Source organism: Coenobita brevimanus, chromosome 114 (genome assembly GCF_032717465.1).
Source record: "Coenobita brevimanus isolate Jiangsu-jjx chromosome 114, ASM3271746v2, whole genome shotgun sequence".
NCBI lineage: Eukaryota > Metazoa > Arthropoda > Malacostraca > Decapoda > Coenobitidae > Coenobita > Coenobita brevimanus.
This window is the reverse complement of record NC_137067.1, coordinates 846492-873991: the sequence shown is the minus strand read 5'-3', so window position 1 is coordinate 873991 and position 27500 is coordinate 846492. Positions and strand designations below refer to the sequence as shown.

General features: G+C 43.2%; 1 protein-coding gene across 1 annotated transcript in view; it reads right to left on the bottom strand.

Moving 5' to 3' along the window:
- LOC145418436 (uncharacterized) overlaps window positions 1-27500 on the bottom strand; it is a 107975-nt gene that overhangs the window by 12811 nt on the left and 67664 nt on the right. The window contains exons 2-7 of the mRNA XM_080286853.1: window positions 25648-25818; window positions 24324-24511; window positions 21207-21330; window positions 13623-13797; window positions 12004-12276; window positions 8000-8119 (exon numbers count right to left, since the gene is read on the bottom strand). Of these exons, the coding sequence (XP_080142979.1) occupies window positions 8000-8119; window positions 12004-12276; window positions 13623-13797; window positions 21207-21330; window positions 24324-24511; window positions 25648-25818 (1051 nt within the window). The remainder of the gene's footprint in view (window positions 1-7999; window positions 8120-12003; window positions 12277-13622; window positions 13798-21206; window positions 21331-24323; window positions 24512-25647; window positions 25819-27500) is intronic.

Below are 27500 nucleotides of genomic sequence, written 5' to 3'. Positions count from 1 at the left end.
AGGGAGGGAGGGAGGAAGGAACTGAAGGTAATAATCAGCAGGTAAGAATAATTAACAGGTAAAAATTGACAGCTGTATTACAACTCAATAACGAAGGAAGAAAGGTAGGTAGGTAGGTTGGTAGGATGGAAGGAAGGAAGGGAGGAAGAAAGGGAGGGAAGGAAAAGGAAGGAAGGAAGGGGGGGAAGGAAAAGGAAGGAGGGAAGGGAGGAAGGAACAAGTTAATACTCAACAGGTCTTACGGCTCAATAACGAAGGCCACCGTTAACATTTCTGAGGTGGCAACGAGAGGGTTAAGCCCAAGATTAATCAGTCCTCTTGCTCCTCTTGATTTTCTCTTGGCTACTCACGACCTCCTCTTAATTTCAAAGATCACTTCTAGGACAATCAAGGACTCAACCAATTCCTCATCCAGTCCTCTTGTGTTCCTCTTAGGCACATTATACCTCTTGATTTCCTAGTGAGGTGGACGGGGGGAGAGGGAGGGGAAGGCCAAGGATGAGATGGAGGGATGGAGTGGAGAGGTATATGAGAGACGGGATGGGGGGGTGAGTTGGGAGGGGGGGGTGAGTTGGGAGGGGGGGGTGAGTTGGGAGGGGGGGGTGAGTTGAGAGGGGGACAGAGTGACGTGGAGGCGATTTGTTTGTGGGCACCCCGTATAAGGGATCAAGGCGTCTGGCAATAGATAGACAGATAGATAGATTTCCTAGCATCAGTCCACTATACCTTCCACATAAACACTTTAAAATATTCACTTAAAGACAGGAAGAGGGAGACAGTAATATTTCTTCCTCTTACCTTCCTCTTGGATTCATTTCAAGAGGAAGGATCAGTTTCAAGAGCCCAAGTCCATTTTTAACTCCGCTCGCTCCCTAACCCCCGTCCTTTAGCGATTTATTCTTGGCTACGGCTGGTTAATATCGCTTTGTATGTTATTTACGTGGATTATGGCGATATTGGAAGGATTTATGTAACACAGAAGAGGACAGTATGGTGTAATAAAATAAATCGCTTAGGAAAAGGTGTTAGGAAGCTTCCTGGAGAGAGAGAGAGAGAGAGAGAGAGAGAGAGAGAGAGAGAGAGAGAGAGAGAGAGAGAGAGAGAGAGAGAGAGAAACTGCTATAGGGCTGGGTTTATTTTTGGTATGATGTGGGATTGAAGTTTGTGGGTCTCTCTCTCTCTCTCTCTCTCTCTCTCTCAGGGTCAACAATCGCCCCTTCCCACAATCACCTCTCGTTACATCCTCGTTCTTCCCCTCCTCCCCAATTTTTCACACGCTACTCCAAGTCATCATTATTTCCTTTTTATTGTCACACTTTTCTTTATTCTCACACTTCTTGAACATTATATCTATCACACTTTCACACTTATTACACTTAAACTATATGAGAGAGTGGTGTGTGAGCTGGGAGCAGGGCAATGAAATGGCGGGGGACAGGGCGACGTGGAGGCGATTTGTTTGTGGCCACCCCTTACGGGATTAAGGCGTCTGGCAATAGATAGATGGATACACAGACTTTCACACTGATCATACTTTTCATGTCATTCTTTTTCACCTCTTATTTTCTCTCTCTCTCTCTCTCTCTCTCTCTCTCTCTCTCTCTCTCTCTCTCTCTCTCTCTCTCTCTCTCTCTCTCTCCACTTTCACACACTTCACAAATTACACTTTCTTCCCTAAATTCCTCACCCTTCCTCAGGACTTCATACTACTGATAAACTCCTACGATACTCTCTCACACTTTCTCACTTTAAAGATACTGGATTCTCTCACTTTCAGGCCACTTTCTTTGCACACTTTCTCATACTATTAGGACGCTTCTTTTACCATGAGAGAGAGAGAGAGAGAGTGTGTGTGTGTAAAAAGTACCAGTATGCACAGTATGAAGTTGTGTGTGTGTGTGTGTGTGTGTGTGTGTGTGTGTGTGTGTAGTATCAGTGTGCACAGTATGAAGAAGTATGCTAGTGTGTGGACGTATAATCTCTAAGGAACACACGCGCACACACCCACCAACACACACCAAACTATACTGAGGAGGGGACGCCAGACTGCTCCACTGCCTCCCCCCCTACCTCTTCCCCTCCTCCTCCTCCTCCTCCTCCCCCCTCTCTTCCTCCAGCCTTCCCCTCCTCCTCTCCTCCTCCTTCCTTTCCTCCTCCTTCCTCTTCTACTTCTTCTTTCTTGGATAATCACCTTTCCTATTTCATATTCACCCTCCATTCTTGTTTCCCTCACCCTTCCTACCCTAATTTCTCCTCCTCCTCCTTCTTCCTCCCTCCTCCTCCTCTTCTTCCTCCTCCTCCTCCTCTTCTTCCTCCTCCTCCTCCTCTTCTTCCTCCTCCTCCTCCTCTTCTTCTTCTTCCTCCTCTGTTCTCCCTCCCTTCCTTCTTCCTCTCATCCTTCCTTCATTCACTCCCATACCTTCCTTAACTCATTCATTCATTCTTATTTTTCCTCCTCCTCCTCCTTCTCCCCTTCTTCCCTCCTCCTCCTCCTCCTCCTCCTCCTCCTCCTTCCTCCCTCCTCCTCCTCTTCTTCCTCTTCCTCCTGGTCTTCCCTCAAGTGGCTTTCACCTGTCAAATAATTACAAGACACGGTATGGAAACGCACCTGTTGTTGTCACCTATGGGTTTTAAAGCTTCCTCTCTATCTATCTATCTACTTATCTATCACACACACACACACACACACACACACACACACTCACGCACACTCCACATCCATCTCCCCACACATATACACTCCACATCAAATCACATACACACACTCCACATCCATCACACACACACACACACATCAGTCACACTACAACAGTCAGGCTTGTAACAGTCATATGGTCTAAAACGTACACTCTTTGGTAACTACTGCTACACACAACCACTACTACCGTTACACACACACACACACACACACACACACACCATCAGTCACATACATACACAACATATACACAAGTGGCACAAGTTACACACACACACACACACACACACACACACACACACACACACACACACAATCATCGTTACCTACAGTATAATACAAACTTATGTACACATGTATGCATCATCAAGACACACATACACTCACAAAATCATTAACAATACACATACAATCATCGTATCATATAAAAACGTACACACAATCAGCCAGTCAGCTATCTCCACACACACACACACACACACACACACACAGAGTACAATCAGTCACCGTTTCATATGAATGTGTACACCCACACAAACATACACATTCTCCATCTACTACACACACACACACACACACAGTCACCACAACTAGGGCGGTAACTGTACTGAGGCTGAGACAGAGGCGGAGACGGTACATCATCATCATCATCACCACCACCTCTATCTTCCTCCTCCTCCTCCTCATCATCATCATCACTACTCTTCCTTCAATTCTTCCTCCTCCTCCTCCTCCTCCTCCTCTTTCTTCTTTTCCTCCTCCTCCTCCTCTTTCTTCTTTTCCTCCTCCTTCTCCTCCTCCTCCTCCTCCTCATCATCATCATCATCATCATCTTTCTCCTATGCTCTTTCTTGTCACCACCACCACTACCACCACCATGAGAGAGAGAGAGAGAGAGAGAGAGAGAGAGAGAGAGAAACGACCTTACTTGCTTTAACTGCTCAATAAGGTCAATATATCACCGTTTGGGGGAAGGAAAGAAGGAAGGAAGGAAGGAAGGAAGGAAAGGAAGGAAGGATGGAAAGAAAGAAAGGAAGGATGGATGGAAGGATGGATGGAAGGAAGGAAGGAAGGAAGGAAGGTAGTGAGTGATAAGAGGGGGTCAAGATAGGGAGAGGGGGAGATGAAGGAGAGAGAGAGAGAGAGAGAGAGAGAGAGAGAGGCGGGACAAGGTAAGCAAGTCAAACAAAAAAAAAAAGCACAGGACATAAAAAGTGTGTGTGTGTGTGTGTGTGTGTGTGTGTGTGTGTGTGTGTGTGTCTCCTCCTAGGTAACCACACTTCAATAACAGTAGCTATTAAATTTACCTCACTTCCCTCCAGCCTCTCTCTCTCTCTCTCTCTCTCTCTCTCTCTCTCTCTCTCTCTCTCTCTCTCTCTCTCTCTCTCTCTCCAGTACCTATCTATCTATCTATCTGTTTGGCTAAATCTATCTATCTATCTAATCTTATTAAAATATTCTTTATCTATCAACCTTCTCACCTAGTTCATATTCTTACCATCTGTGTACGTTTTAGTTGTGTACGTTTTATCTGTGTACACTTTACTTATGTACGTTTTATCTGTGTACACTTTACTTATGTACGTTTTATCTGTGTACACTTTACTTATGTACGTTATCTGTGTACACTACTTATGTACGTTATATTTGTGTACATTTAGTCTGTGTACGTTTTTATGTGTAAATTTTCTTTGTGTACATTTTATTTGGGTACAGTTTACTTATGTATGTTTTATCTGTGTACATTATATCTGTGTACATTTTCATTTGTGTACATTGTGTGTAATTTTATTTGAGTACATTTTTGTGTACACTTAATCTGTGTACATTTAATTTGTGAACTTTTTTGCGTACATTCTGTGTACATATTTGTGTCCATTTTTATTTGTGTACATTTTATCAGTGTACATTTTATTGGAGTACATTTTGTTTGTGTACATTTTATTTGTGTACATTTTATTTGTGTACATTTTATTTGTGTTTATATCTTTATTCATTTATTTTTATATATTGGTATTTTCTTCTGCCAGTGTGTGTGTGTGTGTGTGTGTGTGTGTGTGTGTGTGTGTGTGTGTGTGTGTGTGTGTGTGTGTGTGTGTGTGTGTGTGTGTGTGTGTGTGTGTGTGTGTGTGTGTGTGTGTGAGAGAGAGAGAGAGAGAATCATCCTGCCTCCAATACCGTAAAGGTCAGAAAATTGCAACCCTTTGTGAAGTTAGGAAGTGTTGGTGTGTGAAATATCCGTGACCTCTCTCTCTCTCTCTCTCTCTCAGGGTGGAACACAGTACAGATCCATTAACTTCTATACACACACACACACACACACACACACACACACACACACACACACACACACACACACACACACACACACACTGGTTTGATCCCCATACCCCAAATTGCTACACTTGGAATAATAATAATAATAATAATAATAATAATAATAATAATCTGGCCTTTTGTTTCTCAAAAGCTAATTAATGGATGGAACCAAAACAAACTGTATTAAACATTATCAGCTTCAGCAGTAGTAGTAGTAGTAGTAGTAGTAGTATTAATAATCATCATCATCATTTGGACCTCCTTTCCCACCCTAGGGCAGGGTGAGGAGTAGCAATGTCCAGACAGCCCAAACTTGCCAAATCCTTATGGGCCACGCTTCCATTCACTTCATTCAAGCCCCTGGAATCCTGGTTCTATCTGATGTGCCAAAAACAATCACCACGTTCTGTAGCTTCACATAAACGTATCCGACAGAGTCAATCCGGACGATGTCACGTTAAAATGGGGTGCTAAATCCCTGATCATGCACTTCTTCTCACAACCGTCATCCAGCCAGCTCAATCTCTTGTCAGTCCCCTGGCCTCACTGACTTCCAAACCTCTCTTCCTTACACTCATCCACCATATCCCTCCACCTTCTTCTTAGCCTACCTTGTCTCCTCCCTCCTTCAAATTCACTCAGATAAACTCTTTTCACTACTCTATTGTTATCCATTCTCTCCACATGACCAAACCATCTCAGTACACTCTCTTCGATTCTGGTGTCCACAGACTTCCACACTCCACATCTTTTACTAATCACATTACAGTATTTCGTATCCTACCCACTCTCTGTACTCCACATACATTCCTCAGCAGTCCCATCTCCACTGCTCTCACTCTTGACTTTTCATTTTCATGCCACACCATAGTCTCACATCCATATGTTAAAGTTGGCACTAACACTCCTTCATGCAAGCCTCGTGCAGCTGCAACACTCAAGCCTCTGTTTCTTATCAAGGCCTCCATAGCACCAGCTACCTGCCTTCCTTGTGTCACTTTACTTCTTTCGCACATTTTCCTCTGTTTTCTATCACTACACCCAGGTATTTGAACTCTCTTACCAATTCCAGTCTTTCTCCATTCACTGTAACATCACACTGGGAGTCACCTTCTCTCTACATAACCGTCACTTTACTCTTTTCTACATTTACTCTCAAGCACGACACTCACAGACATCAGCAAAACTCTGCACTAGCCTACCAAGTTCTTGTCCAGTATTTTCAACGAGTACTGCATCATCAGCATCCAACCAATTTGAGATATTCCATCCATCACCATTCATTACCAATGCCATCCCTCTCTCCATTCTATGTGTTTTTACTTCTCTCATCACCCCCATCCATATATATATATTGAACAACCATGGGGACATCACACAACCTTGTCGCACGCCCACACTGATCGTGAACCATTCACTTAGATGCCCATACCTTACACATGCTTCACTACCATCATAAAAACTCTTGACGGCACCTAGCAGCTTACCATCTACACCGCACATGTGCAAAACATTCCACAATCCTTCTCTGTCTACTTTGTCATATGCTTTTTTCAGATCCATGAATGCCATAAATGCCTTACGGTCCATCTCACAAGCCTTCTCTATTATCTGTCTTACTGCAAATATTTGATCCACACATCCTCTGCCACTCCTAAAGCCACCCTGTTCATCATTCACTAGGACTTCTGACATCTCTCTTACTTTCTCTAAAATAATTCTCCCATATACCTTCCCTACCACAATCAATAAACTTATGCCACAATAATTCTTGCACTCACTTCGCTCACCTTTATTTTTGTACAGAGGTACAATCACAGCATTTTTTCCACTCTGCTGGCACAATTTCACTCATCCATGCCTTCTTACATATTTCCAACGAGCAATTCATTCCACTGTCTCCACTACACTTTATCATCACTGCATACACCTCATCAACCCTACCTTGTGTGCACGGGCTGGTAATCCTCCTCACTGTAGTTTGATGTAACAATAATAATAATAATAAAAATAATAACAATAACAGCAGTAGCAGTAGCACAGTAAAAGTCCTATTATTCAGCATCTATGGAACCGGACCGAAACCAAGAATTTGGATTTGCCAAATAATCGAAAAACGTACCGACTCAGTACCTTATATGTATTGGTTAAGCTTTATACCTCACACTGACTCAACATCACTGACATCGGTACTGTGAAGGGTTTGTTCAGCGCCAGAGGTTACTAAGGGGTTAATGGAATGCAGCACTGTTTTCATCAGTACTCTCTCTCTCACATATAAACACAAAAACGAACAAAAGAATGAGCGCTAAATATACGTTTAACATTCAGCATAAAGACCTTACCAATTCAAACTCCTCAAGTTTATTTTATGTATTTTTCCAACTTTAGGTTAGGTTAGTTTTGGTTAAATTATTAGGTACAGTTAAACTCAGTTAGGTTAGGGTTAGTTAAACACCAAGGGCAGTCCCTTCCACCGTTATGCTGAGGAATCAAACAAGAGGTGTCACAGCCGTACAGCTAAAAACAACAGGGAAACAGATTCAACAAGCAATGTGTATTTATGGGTAATGCATTACGGTATCAGTGGTTCATGGGATACACAGTTACCGGTAAATGTCATTTTCAGGCAGGCGTCAAGAATTAGCAAGAGGGCTTGGAACGCTAATTGGGGGGGGGGGGTACTGTACTGTATGATACCGAGCAATATTGTAATCAGTACAGTGCTATAACTGAATCAGAAAAATATAGAAACTAGTGAACATACAAGTGTAAAGAAACAGTAGGCCTTCAAGTCACAGATAACACTTCCTGGACTGCCAAGATGATTCCGAACATCTGCCCAACAATCAAAGACTTTCGTATGTGGGACTATTTCTCAAAGCTGCTGAAATATCAGATCTACCGAATAATCAGCTGCCGAATAATAGAACTTTTACTGTAGTGGTAGTAGTAGTAGTAGTAGTAGTAATAGCAGCCTACCTTGTATACACAGGCTGGTCCTCCTCCTCATCCTGGTATGGTTTAACAGTGACCTTCCTTCGGGCACAGTCAAGGTGGGTGGGGGGGCCGGCAGAGGCAAGGTCAGGGGACATCATGCGACTGAAAGAGACGAGAAGTGACTATAAGATAAACTATACTCTCTTCACTTTCTCATACCGTTTATAAAGACCCCAAGCTGTTTGATCTCTGGCAGCCTCCTTATTAAGTCCCTTATCCCTGAGGTCACAAAATCATGCGATGAAATAGACAAGCAGCGATGATGAGCTAAACTATATTCTCTTCACTTTAACTTGTATCATATTGCATAATTTATAAGGGCTCCAACGTGCTTGCCTACGTTGGCCTTGGTCACCTAAAGGCAGCTCTCCATTCTGCTCAATCTCAGGCAGCCTCCCTATTCAGTCTTACTCTATTCACTTTAACTCACATCGCATCGTTTATATTCAGATGTGCTTGCCTAGGTCAGCCTTGGTCACCTAATGGCTGCTTTCCATGCTGCTTGATCTCTGGTAGTCTCACTGTTCAGTCCCTTATCCCTGAGGATACACTCTATGACCTCATCCTTGGTCTTTTTCGGTCTGTCTCTCACAACTCCACCCCCGACATTCACAACTCTCGCCTGCCACACCAAACTGTCATCCTCCATCCCCTCAACATGCCCAAACCATCTCGATCTACCCCTCCTCATCACAACACCAATACACTCCAGTCCCATCCTTCCTTTCAACTCTTCAAACATAAACTAGCCCCTCAGGCCTCACATTAAGGGACTTTCTACACATTCATCCATACTCTTTTTCACTCTAACTTGGCCTAAAATTCCCACCTCCCAATCTTAAAGCCTAGATATAAGAGCAGACTGACAGTTGATTATGATACTAGTCACAAAGAAGTGCTATGGAAAGGATGCAGAGTGGTAAAGTGCTATGGAAACAATGTAGATCAGTAGTATTGACTCTTTCTGCCACAAAGCTACATAAAATAAGCAGCAAAAAGACAAAAATCTGGGCCAAGTTTGAGTAAAAACAATACAGTACGATGTGAATGAGGGATTTATCTCATCCCTTCGCTGCAATGCATCTCCCTTCAACTATGAGGCTGCCAGAGATCAAGCAGCACGGAGAGCCGCCATTAGGTGACCAAGGCCGATGCACAAAACTTGGACCCTTTATGAACGACATGAATGAAAGCTTTCTCTCATCCTTCCACGGCTATTCATCTCTCTTAAGCATGAATAAGAAAGACAGCGCTGTACTGAACACGTTGATGGCTGTGGTATCTGATAAGGGTGAGATAGAGGGTGAAAGTACAGGTGGAACGATGGTGCATTGCTTCATATGTCCTGATTCCCTCCTTTATCTCTTCTAATATAAATGCCCCTCAACTCCCTCCCTATCCCCTTGAAAGGAGTTGGAAGGTGGGCTGCAAGAGGGGGACAGCTTCAGCCTGCAGTCCACCGAGTTTACATTCATATTAGTGTATTGTGGTGTGATGAGAAGGGGTAGACAGTGATGGTTTGGCCATGTGGGGTGGATGGGGGATGACAATTGGGTGCAGAAGGTAAGAAGTGTGTACATCATGGGTAGGGTTGTGAGACGCAGACTGAAAAAGACCTAGGACGAGGTCATAGGGTGTGACCTCATGGATATGGGACTAAATTGGGAGGCTACCAGAGACTAAGCAGCACAGAGAGCTGCCATTATGTGACAAAGGCAGACGGCGCATGCTGAAGCCTTGATAAACGATACAAAAAGAACAATACGATGGGTGACTGGCCATATTTTCCTTGCCTGTCTGGAGTAAGAAGCTTAGCCATGAACCCCTACACTCCTAAGAGAGCAATAATGGACTGGATGATTGACAAATAGCACAAAAACTTTCACTTCACCTGCCAAAGAAGAGAGAGGAATGGGCAGCTGGCTTACTGTATCTGAACACCATGATAACTCAAACTATGACACCCACATCCACATGCAAACCTGTCAGCTTTATCAGTCTTATCACTAACTCCTTATCAGCAGTATGCAAACTCCAATGCTACTGTACTCATTCAAATACATATCTTTTACTGACTGTCTATATTCTCAGTTAGGGGTGTGTTACAAATATAGTACAAGTCCTTTCACACGACTAAAGGAATGAGTTATTTGAAAGGAGCGCTCTGGAGTTACATGGTGAGACAGACTGACAAATGGGGAAGTGAAGGAGCATTGTGGTGTGGATGTGGATGTGACAGAAAGCGTTGAGAAAATTACGCTGAGGTGGTTTGGCCAAGTAAAGAGGATGGAGAGTGAGAGACTGACTAGGAGAGAGTATGTGAGTAAGGTGGAGGGGGAGGGAGAGAAACAGGATGAGATGGGAGGGATGAAGTAGAGAGGTATATACGAGAAATGGGTATAAGTTGGGAGGAGGGTAGCAAAATGGCAGAGGACAGGGCGAAATGGAAGATTTGTTTGTGGTCACCATTTACGGGATTATGGCGTCTGACTATAAGCAGGGGCGCACCCAGGGGGGGGGGGGGGGGCCTGGGCAGTGTTTCACTGATGTCTGTAAGCATTGTGCCTTGTGAGTAAATGTAGAAAAGAGTAAAGTGATGGTTATTGAGAGAGAAGGTGACTCCCAGTGTGATGTTACAGTGAATGAAGAGAGACTGGAATTGGTGAGAGAGTTCAAATACCTGGATACAGTGATAGAATAGAGAGGAAAATGTGCAAAAGAAGTGGAAAGTAGAGTGACACAAGGAAGGAAAGTAGCTGGTGCAATGAAGGCCTTGATGAGAAACAGAGGCTTGAGTGTTGCAGCTGAACAAGGCTTATTTTTTTTATTATTATTATTATTATTTTATTATTATTTTTTTTTATGCAAGGAAGAAGGAACCAAAGGCCACAAGCCTGTAAACTGTTCCCTCCAAGAAGGGCAAAAACATAATAAGAGAGCCAATTTCAAGAACTGTTCATTTCGAGATGCCTGGACACACATGAAGGAGTGTTAGTGCCAACTTTAACATATTGATGAGAGACTATGGTGTGGCATGGAAATGAAAAGTCAAGAGTAAGAGCCGTGAAGATGGGGCTGCTGAGAAATGTATGTGGAGTACAGAGAACTGATACAATATGAAACAATAAGATTCGTGAAAGATGCGGAGTGAGGAAGTCTGTGGACACCAGAATCGAAGACAGTGTACTGAGATGGTCTGGTCAAGAGAGAATAGATGACAATGGAGTGGTGAAAAAGGTATATCTGAGTGAATTTGAAGGAGGGAGGAGGCGAGGTAGGCAAAGAAAAGGGTGGAGGGATATGGTGGACGAGTGTGTGAGGAACAGAGGTTTGGAAGTCGGTGAGGCGAAGGGACTGACAAGAGATCGAGCTGGCTGGGTGAATTTTGTGCAAAGAAGCGAATGATCAGGGACTCGGCACGCCTTTTAACATGACAACATTCGGATTGACTCCATCAGATAGGTATAACAGAACATGGTGAAATTTTTTGGCCAATCTCATGGAGCTAGGATTCAGTGGGCTTGAATGATGAGTGAATGGAAGCATGGTCCATTGAATTGAGAAAACTTGGGCTGTCTGGACGTTGCTACTCCTCACCCTGCCCTACGGTGGGAAATGAGGTCTGGATGATGATATAAGAGTGCCTAAATCTAGTCATGGTATGCTATGAGAACATATCATAATGTTAAGATTAATTTACCAATATATATCACCAGATGCCTTAATCCCATAAGGGGTGGCCACAAACATATTACTTCCACATCACCCTGTCCCCTGCCATTTCACTACCCCTTTTCATATACCTCTCTGCTCCATTCCTCCATCTCATCCTCAGTCTCCCCATCCCTCTCCCCCCTCCAGCTCACTCACATACCCTCGCCTACTCTCATTCTCCATCCTCTCCACATGGCCAAACCACCTCAATGTACTTCTCATTATGCCATCACATCCACACCACAACTGGCAATAAATGTAATAACCCTCACCTGTTAGATCCATCACTGCTCTTGTCTTCAGAGGATGAGGCAGGATCCCCACACTCAGAGAAATTGCCTTCATCCGTGGTAGTAGTGAGAGACGTAAGGTGCTCATCCCTCCCCTCTTCCTCCTCCTCCACCAGCAGTGTGTCTCGTGATGTGGCCGCCAAGAGCTCTTCACGCATACGTTTCAGCTCCTCCTCCCGCTCCTTCAACTCACGAATCTCAAGAGCAATTTTCGTCTCTGTGGTGTTGGCAGCAGTGGGTGGTGTTGGGGTGTTCCTGTGGGAAGAATACATTACAGTACATCAACGTGGAGTTACATGGAAAGAGAGAGAAATAGGCACACAATTTGACAGAGAAAGCCCTTTAATGCAGATCACTTCATGCTCCTATTCGGATGGGTAAAGTGAGACAGACATTTCCAAAGTAAGTATGGCTAAAAGCAACCATACACAAGGCACCAGGCATAATCCAAAAACCTAACCACTGTCCATTTGTTGCATTTTCATTTTGCATCGTTTATAAAGGCTCTAACATGCTTGCATGCGACGGCCATTGTCATCTCATGGCGACTCTTCACACTGCTCCATCTCTGGCAGCCTCCCTATTCAGTCCCTTATCCCAGAGGTCACACATCATGACCTCGTCCCAAGTCTTTTTCGTTACAATCCTATCCCCGACATTCGCACTTCCCACTTTCCACACCCAATTGTCATCCCTCATCCTCTCCAAATGTCCAAATCATCTCAATCTACCCCTCCTCATCACAACACCATTGCACTCCAGTCCCATCCTTCCTCTAAACACTTCAGTCATAAACCTAGTCCTCCCAGGCCTCGTACTCAAGGACACTTTACACATCCCACTAATCATTGTCATTTCTGTACATCTGAACCTACGAATATCCCCTTCCTTTACTGACCAGATCTCACTACCATACAGCATTACACTCCCAACACATGCCACATACAAAGATCCCTTAGCATGGAGGAAGAGCCTTCACAATGTCAGGAGAGGCAACAGCTCCCTGAACCTCCCCCAACCACTCCTTACCCTACCCACAGAGCCAGCCCCACCTCCACCACAAACCATGTCCCCCAAGTAACAAAACTCTTCCACACACTCAAGTAACAAAATTGCCCAAAATTATTTGCTGGTGGCATAACAGTGGTGCTGGAGTTGCATGGTACCCTGAATTACTTACAAAAGCTGAAACATCCATCAATGGCGGTGGTATACCTCTTGATGTAGTGCTACTTACTTTTCCTTCACCTTTAATATTCTTTTTCTGTGTCTGTCCTCCTCTCTTCCCATTTCTCCCATCTTTCCTGTCACTTTTTAGTACTCTTCTTTCCCTTTCAGGTGGCTTTACATTGAGTGAAAAGCATAATAGTTTCCTGTAAGCCAGGAAACCATTTACAACGCTGGGTGGTAACCATATAACCAACCCATACGTGTTCTTTGTGTGTCAGCAAGTGGGTTGGTGGAGGGTTAGTGTCCCTCCCTGTAAAGCAACTAACTCAAAGATAAGCAGCCTCCCCTTATGGGAATACAGCATCTGGCTATAGATAGAGAGACAGACAGAGAAGAAAGATTCACATTCTAATTCAAGGCAGAGCACTAACCTCTCTTGGATATACTGTGGCGGAGGGCTGACAGAATCGTAAATGACTGGCTGTCCATCAACCCCAGGGAGAGTGAACGTGTAGGGTGGTGATGGTGGGGCAGCGGGGCGGGGCGGGGCAGCCGGGTCATCACGGTCAACAAAGCCTTCATCTGAGTCGTGGGGGGAGACTGCACCTGCAAAGATGATGATGATTAATATTAACCCCTCAGCAACTTCACTGATAGACAGTTGTGATCCCATAGCATTTTTATTTTTTAGTTTTATTAATTAATCTATCTTTTTTGCAGTGGTGTTGTGATAACAAGTGGTACTGCAGACTGAGATGGTTTGGGCAAGTGGAGAGGATGGATGGGACAGGAGTGTATTGGTGTTGAGATGAGGGGGGGTAAAATGAGATGGTTTGGGCATGTGGACAGGATGGAGGATGATAGTTGGGTAGATGTTGGGGGTAGGGTGGCAAGAGGCAGACCGAAAAAGACCTGGGACGAGGTCATGGTGTGTGACCTGAGGGATAAGGGACTTGAAGAGGCTGCAAACAGAAATGGGGTCAATTCATTTGTGTCAATTCCAGTTCAGAATAAAATTTGAATAAATCAATTCCAATTCAATTCATATAGAAAAAAAAAAATCCAATTCAATTCATACTAAAAAAAAAAAAAATAACACTAAAGAGGGATCTTCAATTCTAATTCAAATCAATTCACAACCTTTTCAACTCCAATTCAACACAATGCCCTATACCTCTGTCAAATTTCATCATCTGATTTTAAAATCATGAAATATAACCATTTTCATTGGAATATGTTCAAATAAAATGACTGTGATGAAAAGACATATGAAAAATAATGCAGTATCTTATATATATAAAAAAAAAAAAAATCACCAACACAGCATAGGCATCAAATACACAACACTTTATTTCTCGTGTTCTCTTCTCAGGTAAATGTGATGTCGTTAGTGACAGAATACATATGCAATGGAAACACACAGTAAAGTACAGTAAAACCTTGATATAACGGACTTCAATAGACCGGAATTTGCTTTTATCGGAATCAAGGAGCCACCGAACTAAATTCTTATAATCGGGAAAAGTCTGATAAAGCCATAAGTAGTCCGGACTGCCTGACCACTTCAGCTACTGTATGTTCACCACAATAAGGTAAATAAATGACACGTTTATCAGTGTACGGTACAGTATTACTAAATATATTTTACCATTTGATTATTGTAGTGAATGTATAATACAATACAGTACTGCAATGGTAGTGAAAACGGTTTACAAACCGTTGGTGTAATCTGGACTAATGTCTGATCGGTAAAATTCCTGTCTTTTGGCAACCAATGTCTCGGAATATTCGATTATGCAACGTTGGGTCTGGTTAGTACTTGGATGGGTGACCGCCTGGGAACACCAGATGCTGTTGGCGTCCCTACGTGTCAAGTGGGGTTGGTGGAGGATTAGTGCCCCTCCCTGTAAAACAATTAACTCTAAGCCCTTGACCACCCCGTTTGGGATACATGGCGTCTGGCAATGGATGGATGGATGGCAGTTTTAAGAAGTAGTCCCATTCCAAAAGTTTTCTGGCTTTTCGGCACATTTTCCAACAGGTATTGGTACATGGCAGCTTTGAAATGGGTACCATGTTTGTCAGCCATCTTGTGTAGTGACATCACTGACATTACTGCTCCCATAAGGTTCACTGGGTAGCTACCAGCACTCTTGGGTGACATGGTATGAGTGGTGTACAAGTCTATCGTGTATTTGGCCGCCACCTCTGTCCTTGTGAGCAGTCACTTTCGAAATTGTGGTGAACTTTGTCTTGGCTTTACTCTGTTTTTCGGGTACTTAGCGTTGGAAAATGGCTTCGACAAGTGGACAGCTTTCTTCTGTGATGAAGAGGCGCACGCATAAAGTGCTTCCTATTTCACGAAAGCTGGAATTATTGAAGAAATTGGAAGCTGGTGTTGCAAGAAAGAAATTAATGGAAGAGTTCAACATATGCTTTTCCACAATTTATGATATAACCAAAAGTGTGACCCCTACAAGTTTGTGTCTAAAGGTTTGAGTGGCTCATCAATCAAATGAAAAGTCATGAAAGAGCCTAAGCTGACTGAGCCTGACGAAGTGTTATACAAGTGATTTGTGGCGCAGCACTCAGAAGGGAACCCTGTGTCAGGCCCAGTGATAACTGAGAAAGCCAAGATGTTTTATGAGAAAATTAAAATAACTGAACCATGTGCCTCTCAGATGGTTGGCTTAGGTATTTTCAGCAATGGCACAGCATCAGGCAGATGGATGTTAGTGGTGAAACCCAGTCTGCTGATGCTGCCAAACGCTACAGCCAAAAATTTTCTTAGCTAATCAGAGAGCATGGATTACTGCCGTGCCAAATTTATAATGCAGACGAGACCGGCCTATTTTTCAAGAATATGCCTGAGAGAACCTTGGCTGGCACTCCTGAAAAGGCTGCAAAGGGCTTCAAACATAACAAGGAGTGCCTAACAGTGTTGATGTGTACAAATGCTTCACCTACACACAAGTTAAAACTGTCTGTTACAGGCAAATACAAGAACCCAAAGGCATTGAAAAACATGCAACCTTTGCCTGTATGGTACGATGTTCAATCAAATGCCTGAATGACTGCAGAAGCCTGTAGCTACTGGTTCCATCATTAATTTGTACCAGTGGTGAAGGCTAACCCTGAGAAAGAGGGTCTACCTGCCAACTCTTAGGTTGTCCTTCTCTTCGACAATAGCAGAGATCCTCCTCCTGCACATGAATTTAACGGGAACATTTTCGTGGTGTACCTGCCACCTAATGTTACCTCCTGATACAGCCAATGAACCAAGGAGTGATCCAGAAATTCAAGAGTTCCTACCAGGCATCATTTGCAAGGAATCTGTTGAATTTATCCCCGGCTGTTCGTGAAAAATCATGAACTTCAATGGGCATTCAACATCAAGGATGCAATGTTTATTGAAGTTATGGCATGGGGTGACATCGCACAAGCAACTTTGCAACAATGCTGGCGGCAACTGTGGCCAGCAGCAATGTTCCAAGACAACAAGGAGGATGAAGTGATGTTTGGTGGCTTTGGTGACAATGGGACCAGTGAAATCCAAAGCATGCTTAAGACTGTTCAGGGTGCTCCTATACCCAACGTCTTGAGCCAGCTTACTGAGGATGAACCTGCTGAGTGGGTGGATGAAAATCCACCAGTGGCTGAGGAGCAGACTGACCAGAAGATAATTTTAAGTGTAACAAAACCTGACGCTCTGGAGGCTAAAGAGGAAGACAGTGATGGTGAGGAGGAGGATGACCACGAGAAAGTCTCGTGGAAGGAGGCTGAAAAAAGCCTCAGTACATTTCTCAAGTTTGCTGAGGGTTCCTCTCATTACAGCACCACCAAAGTGATGAACTTTCACCTGCTCTACTAAAAATTTCAAACAAAAGGAGCAGCATCATTTCAGAAGGGGACACTGAACGACCTGTCTAAGAAAGCTTCCAGAAGAACCTCGTCGTCTGCCACTCCCTCCTGATCACCAACAACAAGCCCTGAATCTTCAATACCTTCACAAAAACCAGTGGAGGAAAAAACTTACAAGAGGAGGCTGATGATCCCGAGCCTGTTGCAGGGTCTTCTACTGCTCGGGGTCCCCACCAGCAGTAAACCACAAATCAGACCGTGTACATATGTAAATACACCTAGGTTAACCCGAAACGTCCCGTCGACGTATGGGTACGTTGCAACATTTTGCATTTACCAGTCCCGTAGACGTACTGGTACATTTTGCAATTGCAAGGTCCCTAATTTGCACAATTTTCAATTTTCATGTGTGATTTTTCGTACATATACACGGGACACCTTCCTCTATTCCTCTACAAGATGCCAAGCTGGGACAATGCCTTACACTGCATAACCTCCCCCCCCCACACACGCCATTGTCTTGGCAATTCACCTGTTACCAGTGACCTGGCCAATAAAGACATTCAGGGCCAGAGTGATTCCCCAATCGATGACAATGTGGAGGACAAAGTTTACATAGCATTAGAGGAAGAAACAGTCAGAAATGATGATCAGGTAATGTGACAAAAGAAGGTCAGGTATGGTGATGAGTTAGTGAGTGAAACAATGCTTATAATGCCTATATTACTGTTTGAAAACCAATATACTCTCATACCACATATAAATTCGTACCAAATAAATAAATAAATACCGTTTAGGAGTGGTGTGGAATAGTTATCCTCAAAATAGAACTTGTTTTCTTTGGTGCCAGCCTGATAGAAAACCCTGTAAGGTAAGGAGGTACTACCTGTATCGAGTATTTTAAACCTCAGGTGAACGATTTCTCTATGAATTTTCGATGTTTCTCACCAAAAGCGAAGGTTTTAGCCAAAAAAAATTTTTTCCAAAAATGGTCAGGACTGGGAGGTGTAAGAGGTGCAAAAGTGGTCGGGACGTGATGGGTTAAGGTAAGTTTTCTGCTTTTTCTATCATAAAACATACTTAAAATATGTTGCATATTGAATACTGTATTTATTGTTTACGTCTGACATAAAAAACACACACTAGAATTGCAGCCACTCATTCATTGCAGGCCTCATATCAGTGCCTGCCAGCCATAGCCTACACTCACATCAACCATACATACACTTCATATGTACAGTACTATATAAATACACCCTGGTTAGGTAAGTTTTTTTTTTCCCATAAAAAAACACCACATGTTGCTTACTGCATATTTACAATACATACACTTATGCACAAATACGCCTTGGTTAGAGTTAGTTTGTGTTATCTATAAATAAATACACAAAAAAATATATACATTGTGTATTGATCATTCATTGCTTATTGTTTACAAAAATCACACACTAGAAAAGCATCCAATGTTTCGGCAAAATCAATGTTTCAGCACCCGTTTGGTCCCAAAGAGTGCCGAAAGACAGGACGTCTACTGTATGTCAGAAAAAGTCTGGGTTAGCAAGGGGAGGTCCGGATGTCGCTTTTTTCGGAATCGCTTGGGCCCTAATTAGTCCGTTATAGTGAGGTTTTACTGTACATACACACATATGAGATGGTGAAGTGACACTGAGGCTGTCTCTTGGGAAGGGTGAGTGAGGAAAAATTCACCACCCATTCTCCCCCCTACCACTGCAATTATACAAAAAACAGGAATGCTTTCTTTTATAGTAAATGTCAATGGCTCACTACTAAATACTGCTATAGTGACAGTTGATGCAGGTAATTGTATCTTCATCTATTTAAAAAAAAAAAAAAAAGAAAAAAAAAAAAAAAAAAAAAAGGGCAATGTTTTGACGTGTTATCGGAACAAAAATTATTTTAATGACTCGTCAGCACGTCATTTGTACAGCAAAGTGTTAAATACTGTATACTTATTCACTTCATTTATTCTGTTAAATATATTTCAGTTCACTTATTTAGTTATATACATTTATTTAGTTTCAGTTTCCTAGTTCAATGAAAATTTATACATCAATTGATATGTTGTTAATAGACTCTCTGTGCTAACAAACTGTATACCGGTATTTTAGTTTTTATTTGAATATAGGTTAATTATTACAAAATAATGAAGACATTACAGTATAATACATTATGAATTCACACTGATTTATATCAAATCACTGATATCAATTCAAGATCAACTCAATTAATTTTATATTTTTTCAATTCCAATTCACATATTTTTTTTTTTGTTTTTTAACAATTCCAATTCATAACCGACCCCATGTCTGGCTCAGGGATCAAGCTGTGTGGACAGCCATCATTAAGTAACCAAGGCCAACACAGGCAAGCATGTTGGAGCCTTTATAAATGACACACTATGATACAAATGATATAATACTGTATTAGGACAAGTTGTTGCTACTCATAAAAAAGAACCCAAAGAAAAAACACACCACTCCCTATGTCACATTTGCCCCAGAGAACATATGCAACGGCACCACCAATATACCATACAATAAAACCACGATTTAACGCACCTCAATAGAACAGATATCAGATTTATCAGACACTACAAAGCCGCCAGACTTCCATCTGCTATAACGAACAAAGTCAGTTCAATGGGGTGCACTAGGTCACAAACTCACAATGTGTGTTTGATGAAGAAGTCCAATGACAAGGATGTAAAATAAACTCCAAAAGGGTGACATTATAGGCCAAGTTAGTGTAAATGGGCAAAGTTTTCATTTTTGGTACTAAAATGTCCCGTTGTACTTATTTTTAAATGTGCTTGAAATCTAACCCCAGAGGTGGACCATCGGATATAACGGATTCTCGGTTTTTCCCAAATTATTCTGTTATAGTGCGGTTCTACTATGTCTCCACAGAATATGGAAGAACTGAGAGGAAGGATGATACTGGAGTGTATTGGTGTTGTGATGAGGAGGGATAAATTGAGATGGTTTGGGCATGTGGAGAGGAGGACGATGACAGTTGGGTGCAGAAAGTGAGAAGTGTGAACGCCAGGGGTAGGGTTGCAAGAGGCAGACCAAAAAAACCTGGGACGAGGTCATAGTGTGTGACCTCAGAAATATGGGACAGAATAGGGAGGCTGTCAGAGATCAAGCAGTGTGAAGAGCCACCATTAGCCCTCTCGTTACTGGACGACGCAGAGTGCATCCAACTGCAGGCAAGTACTCAGGATGTGGGCCAGCTTGACCTTGGATGAGTGCTGGAAGAACCCCCCTTCTTTCCACGCTCACGGTACTTCTTAAACATTTTATCCTCACACCCTTAGTTTTGCTTCTGTCTCCATGATTTTTTCCCCTCATAATCTCGAATAGTTGTACTTGCTTATAGTGTTGATAAAAACATTTGGCGAATGTAAATTACGCACTAATTTACTATGTTTTTTCTTTCCTTCGTGTTTTCTTACAAAAATATATGTTTTATGGTAATTGTTACTGAGAAAGAGCTTTACGAAATTTCATTAGCTACATTTTGGTATATAAACATTTACTGTAAGACAATTTGGGTCACTTTTACGAACCACAAAAGGAAATTATCTTACGATCGCGCTGCAGTGCGGAAATGGTATTTTGCACAGCCAAAGTTGTTGCTAAATTATTTTCCCCTGCCTTTATTTATGCCTCTATCTGCCTGATTTTTTATCCACGTAATCTCGAATAGTTGTTCTTGCTCATGATGATGATAAAAACGTTTGGCGTATATAAATTATGCGCTAATTTACGATGCTATTTCTTTCCATCAAGGGGCGATTTTGTTCGACGCAGCCTGCATGATCCGGTAATGAGTGGGTGAGATTAGGTTTGACGCAGCCTGCGTTGTCCAGTAACGAGCAGGTGACTCTTGCTCCACTACCCTAAGTATTGAAAGGGTTAGGTGACCACGACAGATGCATGCATGCGTGTTGGAAACTTTATAAACCAAACAAAATGAAATGAATATGGTATCAGGAAAATCTGCTGCTGCTGAGGAAAAAAGCCCATATAAAGAACATGCCACTCCATGTGTCATACTTGCTTAAAGGTGAAAACATACGCAACATCCGCTGCTCGATCTCTGGCAATGATAAAAAAACAAAATGAATATACCTTTGTCTCTGCCAGCCAACTGCTCCTCCCGTGCCTGCTGTGCTCTGATCTCAGCCTCGATAATGCTCTCTTGTGACGTGCCGCGTTTGGCCACTGTGTCCACCACTCTCGCTCCAACTTTGCCCTGCAGAAAAAAAAATTGTGAGTTTTGGGGGTGATAGTGGTAGGTACAGTTCCTTTCCATCCATTCGTTCAATGTAGTGCAACCATAAGATGTCTTTTTTTCTTTTTTTTTTAACAGGCAATCACAGAGTAAACAATTTAATGTTTTTTCTTTATTTCTTTATGTGAGTCCACTGCATGAAATGAACTCAACCCAACCCAAATCCTAACCTGACCCAAATCCAAACCCAACCCAAATCCTGACCTGGCCCAACCCAAATCCTAACCTAACAACCCTAATCCTGACCCCAACCCAAATCCTGACCTAACAACCCTAATCCAACCCAAATCCCATCCCAACCCAACCCAATTCCTAATCCAATCCAAGCCCTAATCCAACCCAAATCCTAACCCAAACCAAATCTGAACCCAACCAAACCCAAATCCTGACCCAACCCAAATCCTGACCCGACCTAAATCCTGACCCAGCCCGACCCAAATCCTGGCCCAGCCCAACCCAAATCCTAACCCAACCAAACCCAACTCCTAACCCAACCTGGTTTCACACACACGTTCTGTGAAAAATATCGTTAAATCCAAATATGTACATTTTGTGAGCGTTAATAATTGACTGGTGACGTGAGCAGCATTACGGAAAAAAAAAATACTGAAGATTTGCATATTACAGTGTCTGATAATATTTAAAAAGGTGTTAATCTTTCCGAAATGGCAGGGGACAGGGCGACATGGAGGCAAACTGCTTGAAGTCACCCCTTACGGGATTATGGCGTCTGGCAATAGATAAAATTACTCGTAGATTTGCCTTCTCCCGTCTAAATTTCTTTTGGATATTATTTAAGTCTCTCTCTCGCTCTGCCCCTGTACACAAATACCTCCTCTTCCATAATTCCACCAAAATCAATAAATGCTATTCTTTTACCTAGACTTGCCCCAGATATTCGTTATTTGCCTTACTTCACGTGGGTCAACCGCAGCAAACTCTGCCACGGCGCCCTACTCCCTCCACAGCACCACCTCCGTCAGGAAACAAAAAATACACTTGTTTCACCTTCACTTGGATCAGATATTCCAAAAACGATAAGTGCAGCTGTCTTACCTTACCCTGGGCCAGGTTCTCGTCCTCCTGTGGTTTATTTCAGGTGGTTCAAGTGCAAAAATATGATGCAACGCCTCTGCACTCCCTCCCCAGCCCTTGCAGCTTCCCTCTCTGACGCCCTCACTCCTGCGCATGTGCCAACTCACCATTTCTTTCAACTTCGATTTCTGGATCACTTTTTACTGTCCTATTGAGTTACAGGTGATTTTTAAAGTGGTGATGGAGGTCGAGGAAGAGGGTAATGTCCTCCTATACACCTTTTTTCTTAACTTGGCCCAGATTTAGTTCCTATTTTAGCATCTTCTACGGACCTTACGGGAGGAAGATGGTGATAATACTCGCCACGCTTCATCGCTGGACCCCGTGGAAGACAAGGGGCGGCCCCGTACCTGCCTGTGTAATTAGACTCCCTACCACCTGTACCTTGGTAACTTATTTATGGAAAGGAGGCTCCCTAGCACCTCTTCCTTAGCGATTTACTTTACGATATAGCTGGTTAACATCCTTTCATACGTTATTTATGCGGTATAGCGATATTAGAATGATTTACGTAACACAGGGAAAGGTGTACCTATATAAGTCGCTTAGGAAAGGGTGTTTGAGTACCCATTATCGGCGAGAACAGAGATTTATTTTAGGATATGGCTGGTTAATATCCTTTCACACGTTATTTATGCAGTTTGGCGATATTAGAATGATTTATGTAACATGAAGGAGGAGGGAAAGGTGCAATAGGAAAAATCGCTTAGGAAAAGGTGTTTGAGATTCCTTAATAGACGAGAATAGTGATTTATTTTAGGATATGGCGGGTAAATATCCTTTCACACGTTATTTATGAAGAGTATGACCATATTGGAATGATTTATGTAACAAGGGGAAAGGTGTACCTAAATAAGTCGCTTAGGAAAAGGTGTTTGAGTGTCCATAATTGACGAGAATAGCAATTATATTTGGATATGGCTGGTTAATATCCTTTCACACGTTATTTATGAAGAGTATGGCGATAATAGAATGATTTACCTGAGGGAGAGAAAGGTGTAACCAAATAAGTCGCTTAGGAAAAGGTGTTTGAGTTTCCTTAACAGACGAGAATTGCGATTTATTTAAGGATATGGCTGGTTAATATCCTTTCATACGTTATTTATGAAGAGTATGGCGATATTGGAATGATTTATGTAACACGAGGGAGAAGGGAAAGGTGCAATAGGAAAAATCGCTTAAGAAAAGGTGTTAAGAACTTCAACTCGCATATATCAGAGGCAATTTTCGTCCATATTGGTAGTAAAAAAAAAAAAAGCATTATAATCTAGTTTTAATATGCTATCTATCTACAGCCAGACGCCTTAATCCCGTATGGGGTGGCCACAAACAAATCACCTCCATGTCGCCCTGTCCCCTGCCATTTCGCTGCCCTCCCCGAACTCATACCCCCCACCTCTCTCTCATGTACCGTACCTCTCCACTCCATCCCTCCATCTCACTGTCGGCCTCCCCCTTCTTCTACCCCCCTCCACCTCACTCACATACACTCCTAGCCAATCTCTCTCTCTCTCCATCCCTCAAAATCACCCCCCCCTCTCAAATACCTCTCCACTCCATCCCTCCATTTCATCCTCGGTCTCCCCCTCCCTCTCCCCCTCCACCTCACTCACATACTGTACACTCGTAGTCAGTCTCTCTCTCCATCCCTCAAAATCACCCCCCCCCTCAAATACCTCTCCACTCCATCCCTCCATTTCATCCTCGGTCTCCCCCTCCCCCCCTCCACCTCACTCACATACTTCCCCCTATTCTCTCTCTCTCTCTCTCTGGCTGTCTGTCTCTCTCTGTCTCTGTCTGTCTGTCTGTCTCTGTCTGTCTGTCTGTCTGTCTGTCTCTCTCTCTCTCTCTCTCCCTACCTTCTTGGGTGGAGCCTCGTTGACGCCATACACGTACTGCTTGGTTGGGGGTGTTGTGGTGGGGGTGGGGGTGGGGGTGGTGGGGGCGTCGACGGAGGGGGGGCAGGACCCCTCCAATTCGCTGGGGGGAGTGTCAAACTGGGGTGGGGGGGCGGGGAGAAATTCTGGTGGGGGGGATGCTACTGTTTCTCCATTTTCTGTTGCCTGCTGTTGAGAAAATAATAATAATAATAATAATAATAATAATAATAATGATGATGATGATGAAGGTGATGGGTAAGTGGGGAGAACAGAGGGTGGTGGTGGTGGTGGTGGTGGTGGTGGTGGTGGTGGTGGTGGTGATGATGATGATGATGATGATGATGATGATGATGGTGATGATGATGATGATGATCTACTAATAATAACAGTAGTAATAGCAGTAGTAGTAGTAGTAGTAGTAGTAGGAGGAGGAGGAGGAGGAGGAGGACGGGTAACTACACTCCTCCTCCTCCAACCACCACCACCACTACTACTACTACTACTACTACTAATAATAATAATAATAATAATAATGATCCAAAATATTCATAACGTCACACAATTCTCAGTAAGGTGGATTATCACAAATGGCATGTGATAATACTCCAGGAAGTGTGTGTGTGTGTGTGTGTGTGTGTGTGTGTGTGTGTGTGTGTGTGTGTGTGTGTGTGTGAATATATATGTATGTACCGGCATGTGTGTGTGTGTGTGTGTGTGTGTGTGTGTGTGTGTGTGTGTGTGTGTGTGTGTGTGTGTGTGTGTGTGTGTGTGTGTGTGTGTGTGTGTGTGTGTGTGTGTGTGTGTGTGTGTGTGTGTGTGTGTGTGTGTGTGTGTGTGTGTGTGTGTGTGTGTGAGTAAATGTCAGGCAAGGGAGTGATAAAGGTGACTGACGTGGATACCTGATTACACGTGAAGAATATGACTCAACACACACACACACACACACAGCACCCTCGCTTGTCTCTTTTTTCTTGGTATCTAAAATCTTAAGTGTTTTATTTAGAACTCTGAATTTACCTCTAATTTGGGGTAAAGGTCTCTTGGGTACGATTTGTGATGATATGAACTTGCTGTCTTACTTGCCCCATCTATCAATGTATCTATCTATCTATCACACACACACACACACACACACACACACACACACACACACACACACACACACACAGGAAAATCTCTCTCTCTCTTACCCTCAACCCAAAGCCTTCTTCTCTCGTCACTTTCCTATTCCATACCTCTCTCTCTCTCTCCCCACCTCTCTCTCAACCCTCAGCCTTCTCTCGCCCCTTTCCTACCTCCATACCTCCCCCCCCTCTCTCTCTCTCTCTCACCTCCTGTCCGTGTAGGGCCTGGAAGTGAACATTGGCCACACTCTCCCAGCCACCACCATCGTCCATGTTGGCCAGCATACGGGACTCCCAGTAGGTCTTGGTGGCCACTTTGTTGTCCAGGATGCTGAAGTATTCAACCTCGCCTGTAATAGCAAAAAAAATATATTAGTAAGTCTTTAATCTTGTCTGTACTGGGAAAAAAATATATTAGTAAGTCTTTAATCTTGTTTGTACTGGAAAAAAAATATTGATACGGGATGAGGGTATAGTATGAAATTCCAAAGACGACATGCACACGCGCACACGCATGCACGCACGCACACACACAAAGACACAAACACACACACACAAATACCGGTACACACAAAACATACATACATACATACACACACACACACACACACACACACACACACACACACACACACACACATACACACACACACAAAAATACAAACACACACATACACAGGAAAACACAACCACACACACACACACACACACACACACACACACACACACACACACACGACAAATTAAACAGCCTCCACCCCCCTCTCTCTGATTAGGTTTACACTGACACTGGTGTATAGGACTATGTGACATGTGTTCGGAGTGTAATGCTGTATGGTAGTGAGACCTGGGCAGTAAAGGAGGAGGATATGCATAGGCTCAAACGTACAGAAATAACAATGATTAGGTGGATGTGTAGTGTGTGTCTGAGTGTGAGGCCTGGGGGGGCTAGGTTTACGATGGAGGAGTTGAGAGGAAGGATGGGACTGGAGTGTATTGGTGTTGTGATGACGAGGGGTAGATTGAGATGGTTTGGGAGGAAGGATGGGACTGGAGTGTATTAGTGTTGTGATGAGGAGGGGTAGACTTTGATGGTTTGGGAGGAAGGATGGGACTGGAGTGTATTGGTGTCGTGATGAGAAGGGGTAGACTTTGATGGTTTGGGAGGAAGGATGGGACTGGAGTGTATTGGTGTCGTGATGAGAAGGGGTAGACTTTGATGGTTTGGGAGGAAGGATGGGACTGGAGTGTATTGGTGTCGTGATGAGGAGGGGTAGATTGAGATGGTTTGGGAGGAAGGATGGGACTGGAGTGTATTGGTGTTGTGATGAGGAGGGGTAGAATGAGATGGTTTGGGAGGAAGGATGGGACTGGAGTGTATTGGTGTAATGAGGAGGGGTAGACTGAGATGGTTTGGGCATGTGGAGAGGATGGGGGATGACAACTCGGTGTGGAGGGCGAGAAGTGTGAACATCGAGGGTAAGGTTGCGAGAGGCAGACCGAAATAGACCTAGAATGAGTATGACTTCAGAGATAAGGGACCGAATAGGGAGGCTGCCAGAGATCAAGCCGCAGGGAAAGCCGGATACGATACGAATACATAAAAAAGACGTTAACTTACCAGGCATTTTCAAATTACGAATTCCAAACGGTCACCTCAGTTCAAAAATCCCGCGTTGTTCGAATCCACTCAATATTTCTGATTTAAATATTTCTTAGTCTTTTAACCCGCACATTTTGATATTATATTTATTTTCAAAGGTTGGAATTAGTTTTGGCTTTCTTTCAATATATATTTTCTTTCCAAGTTCCTGTTTCTGGGGTAATAGTAGTAGTAGTAGTAGCAGCAGTAGGGGGAGGAGGAGGAGGAGGAGGAGTAGTTGTAGTAGTAGTAATAGTGGTGGTGGTGATGGTGGTGGTGGAGGTATAGTAACTGTAAAGTAGTTGTAGTAGTAATAGCAGTAGTAGTAGAAGTGGTAGTGGTAGTAGTAGTAGTAGTAGTAACCGAGCAGCGTGCGTGCGTCACAGGGTA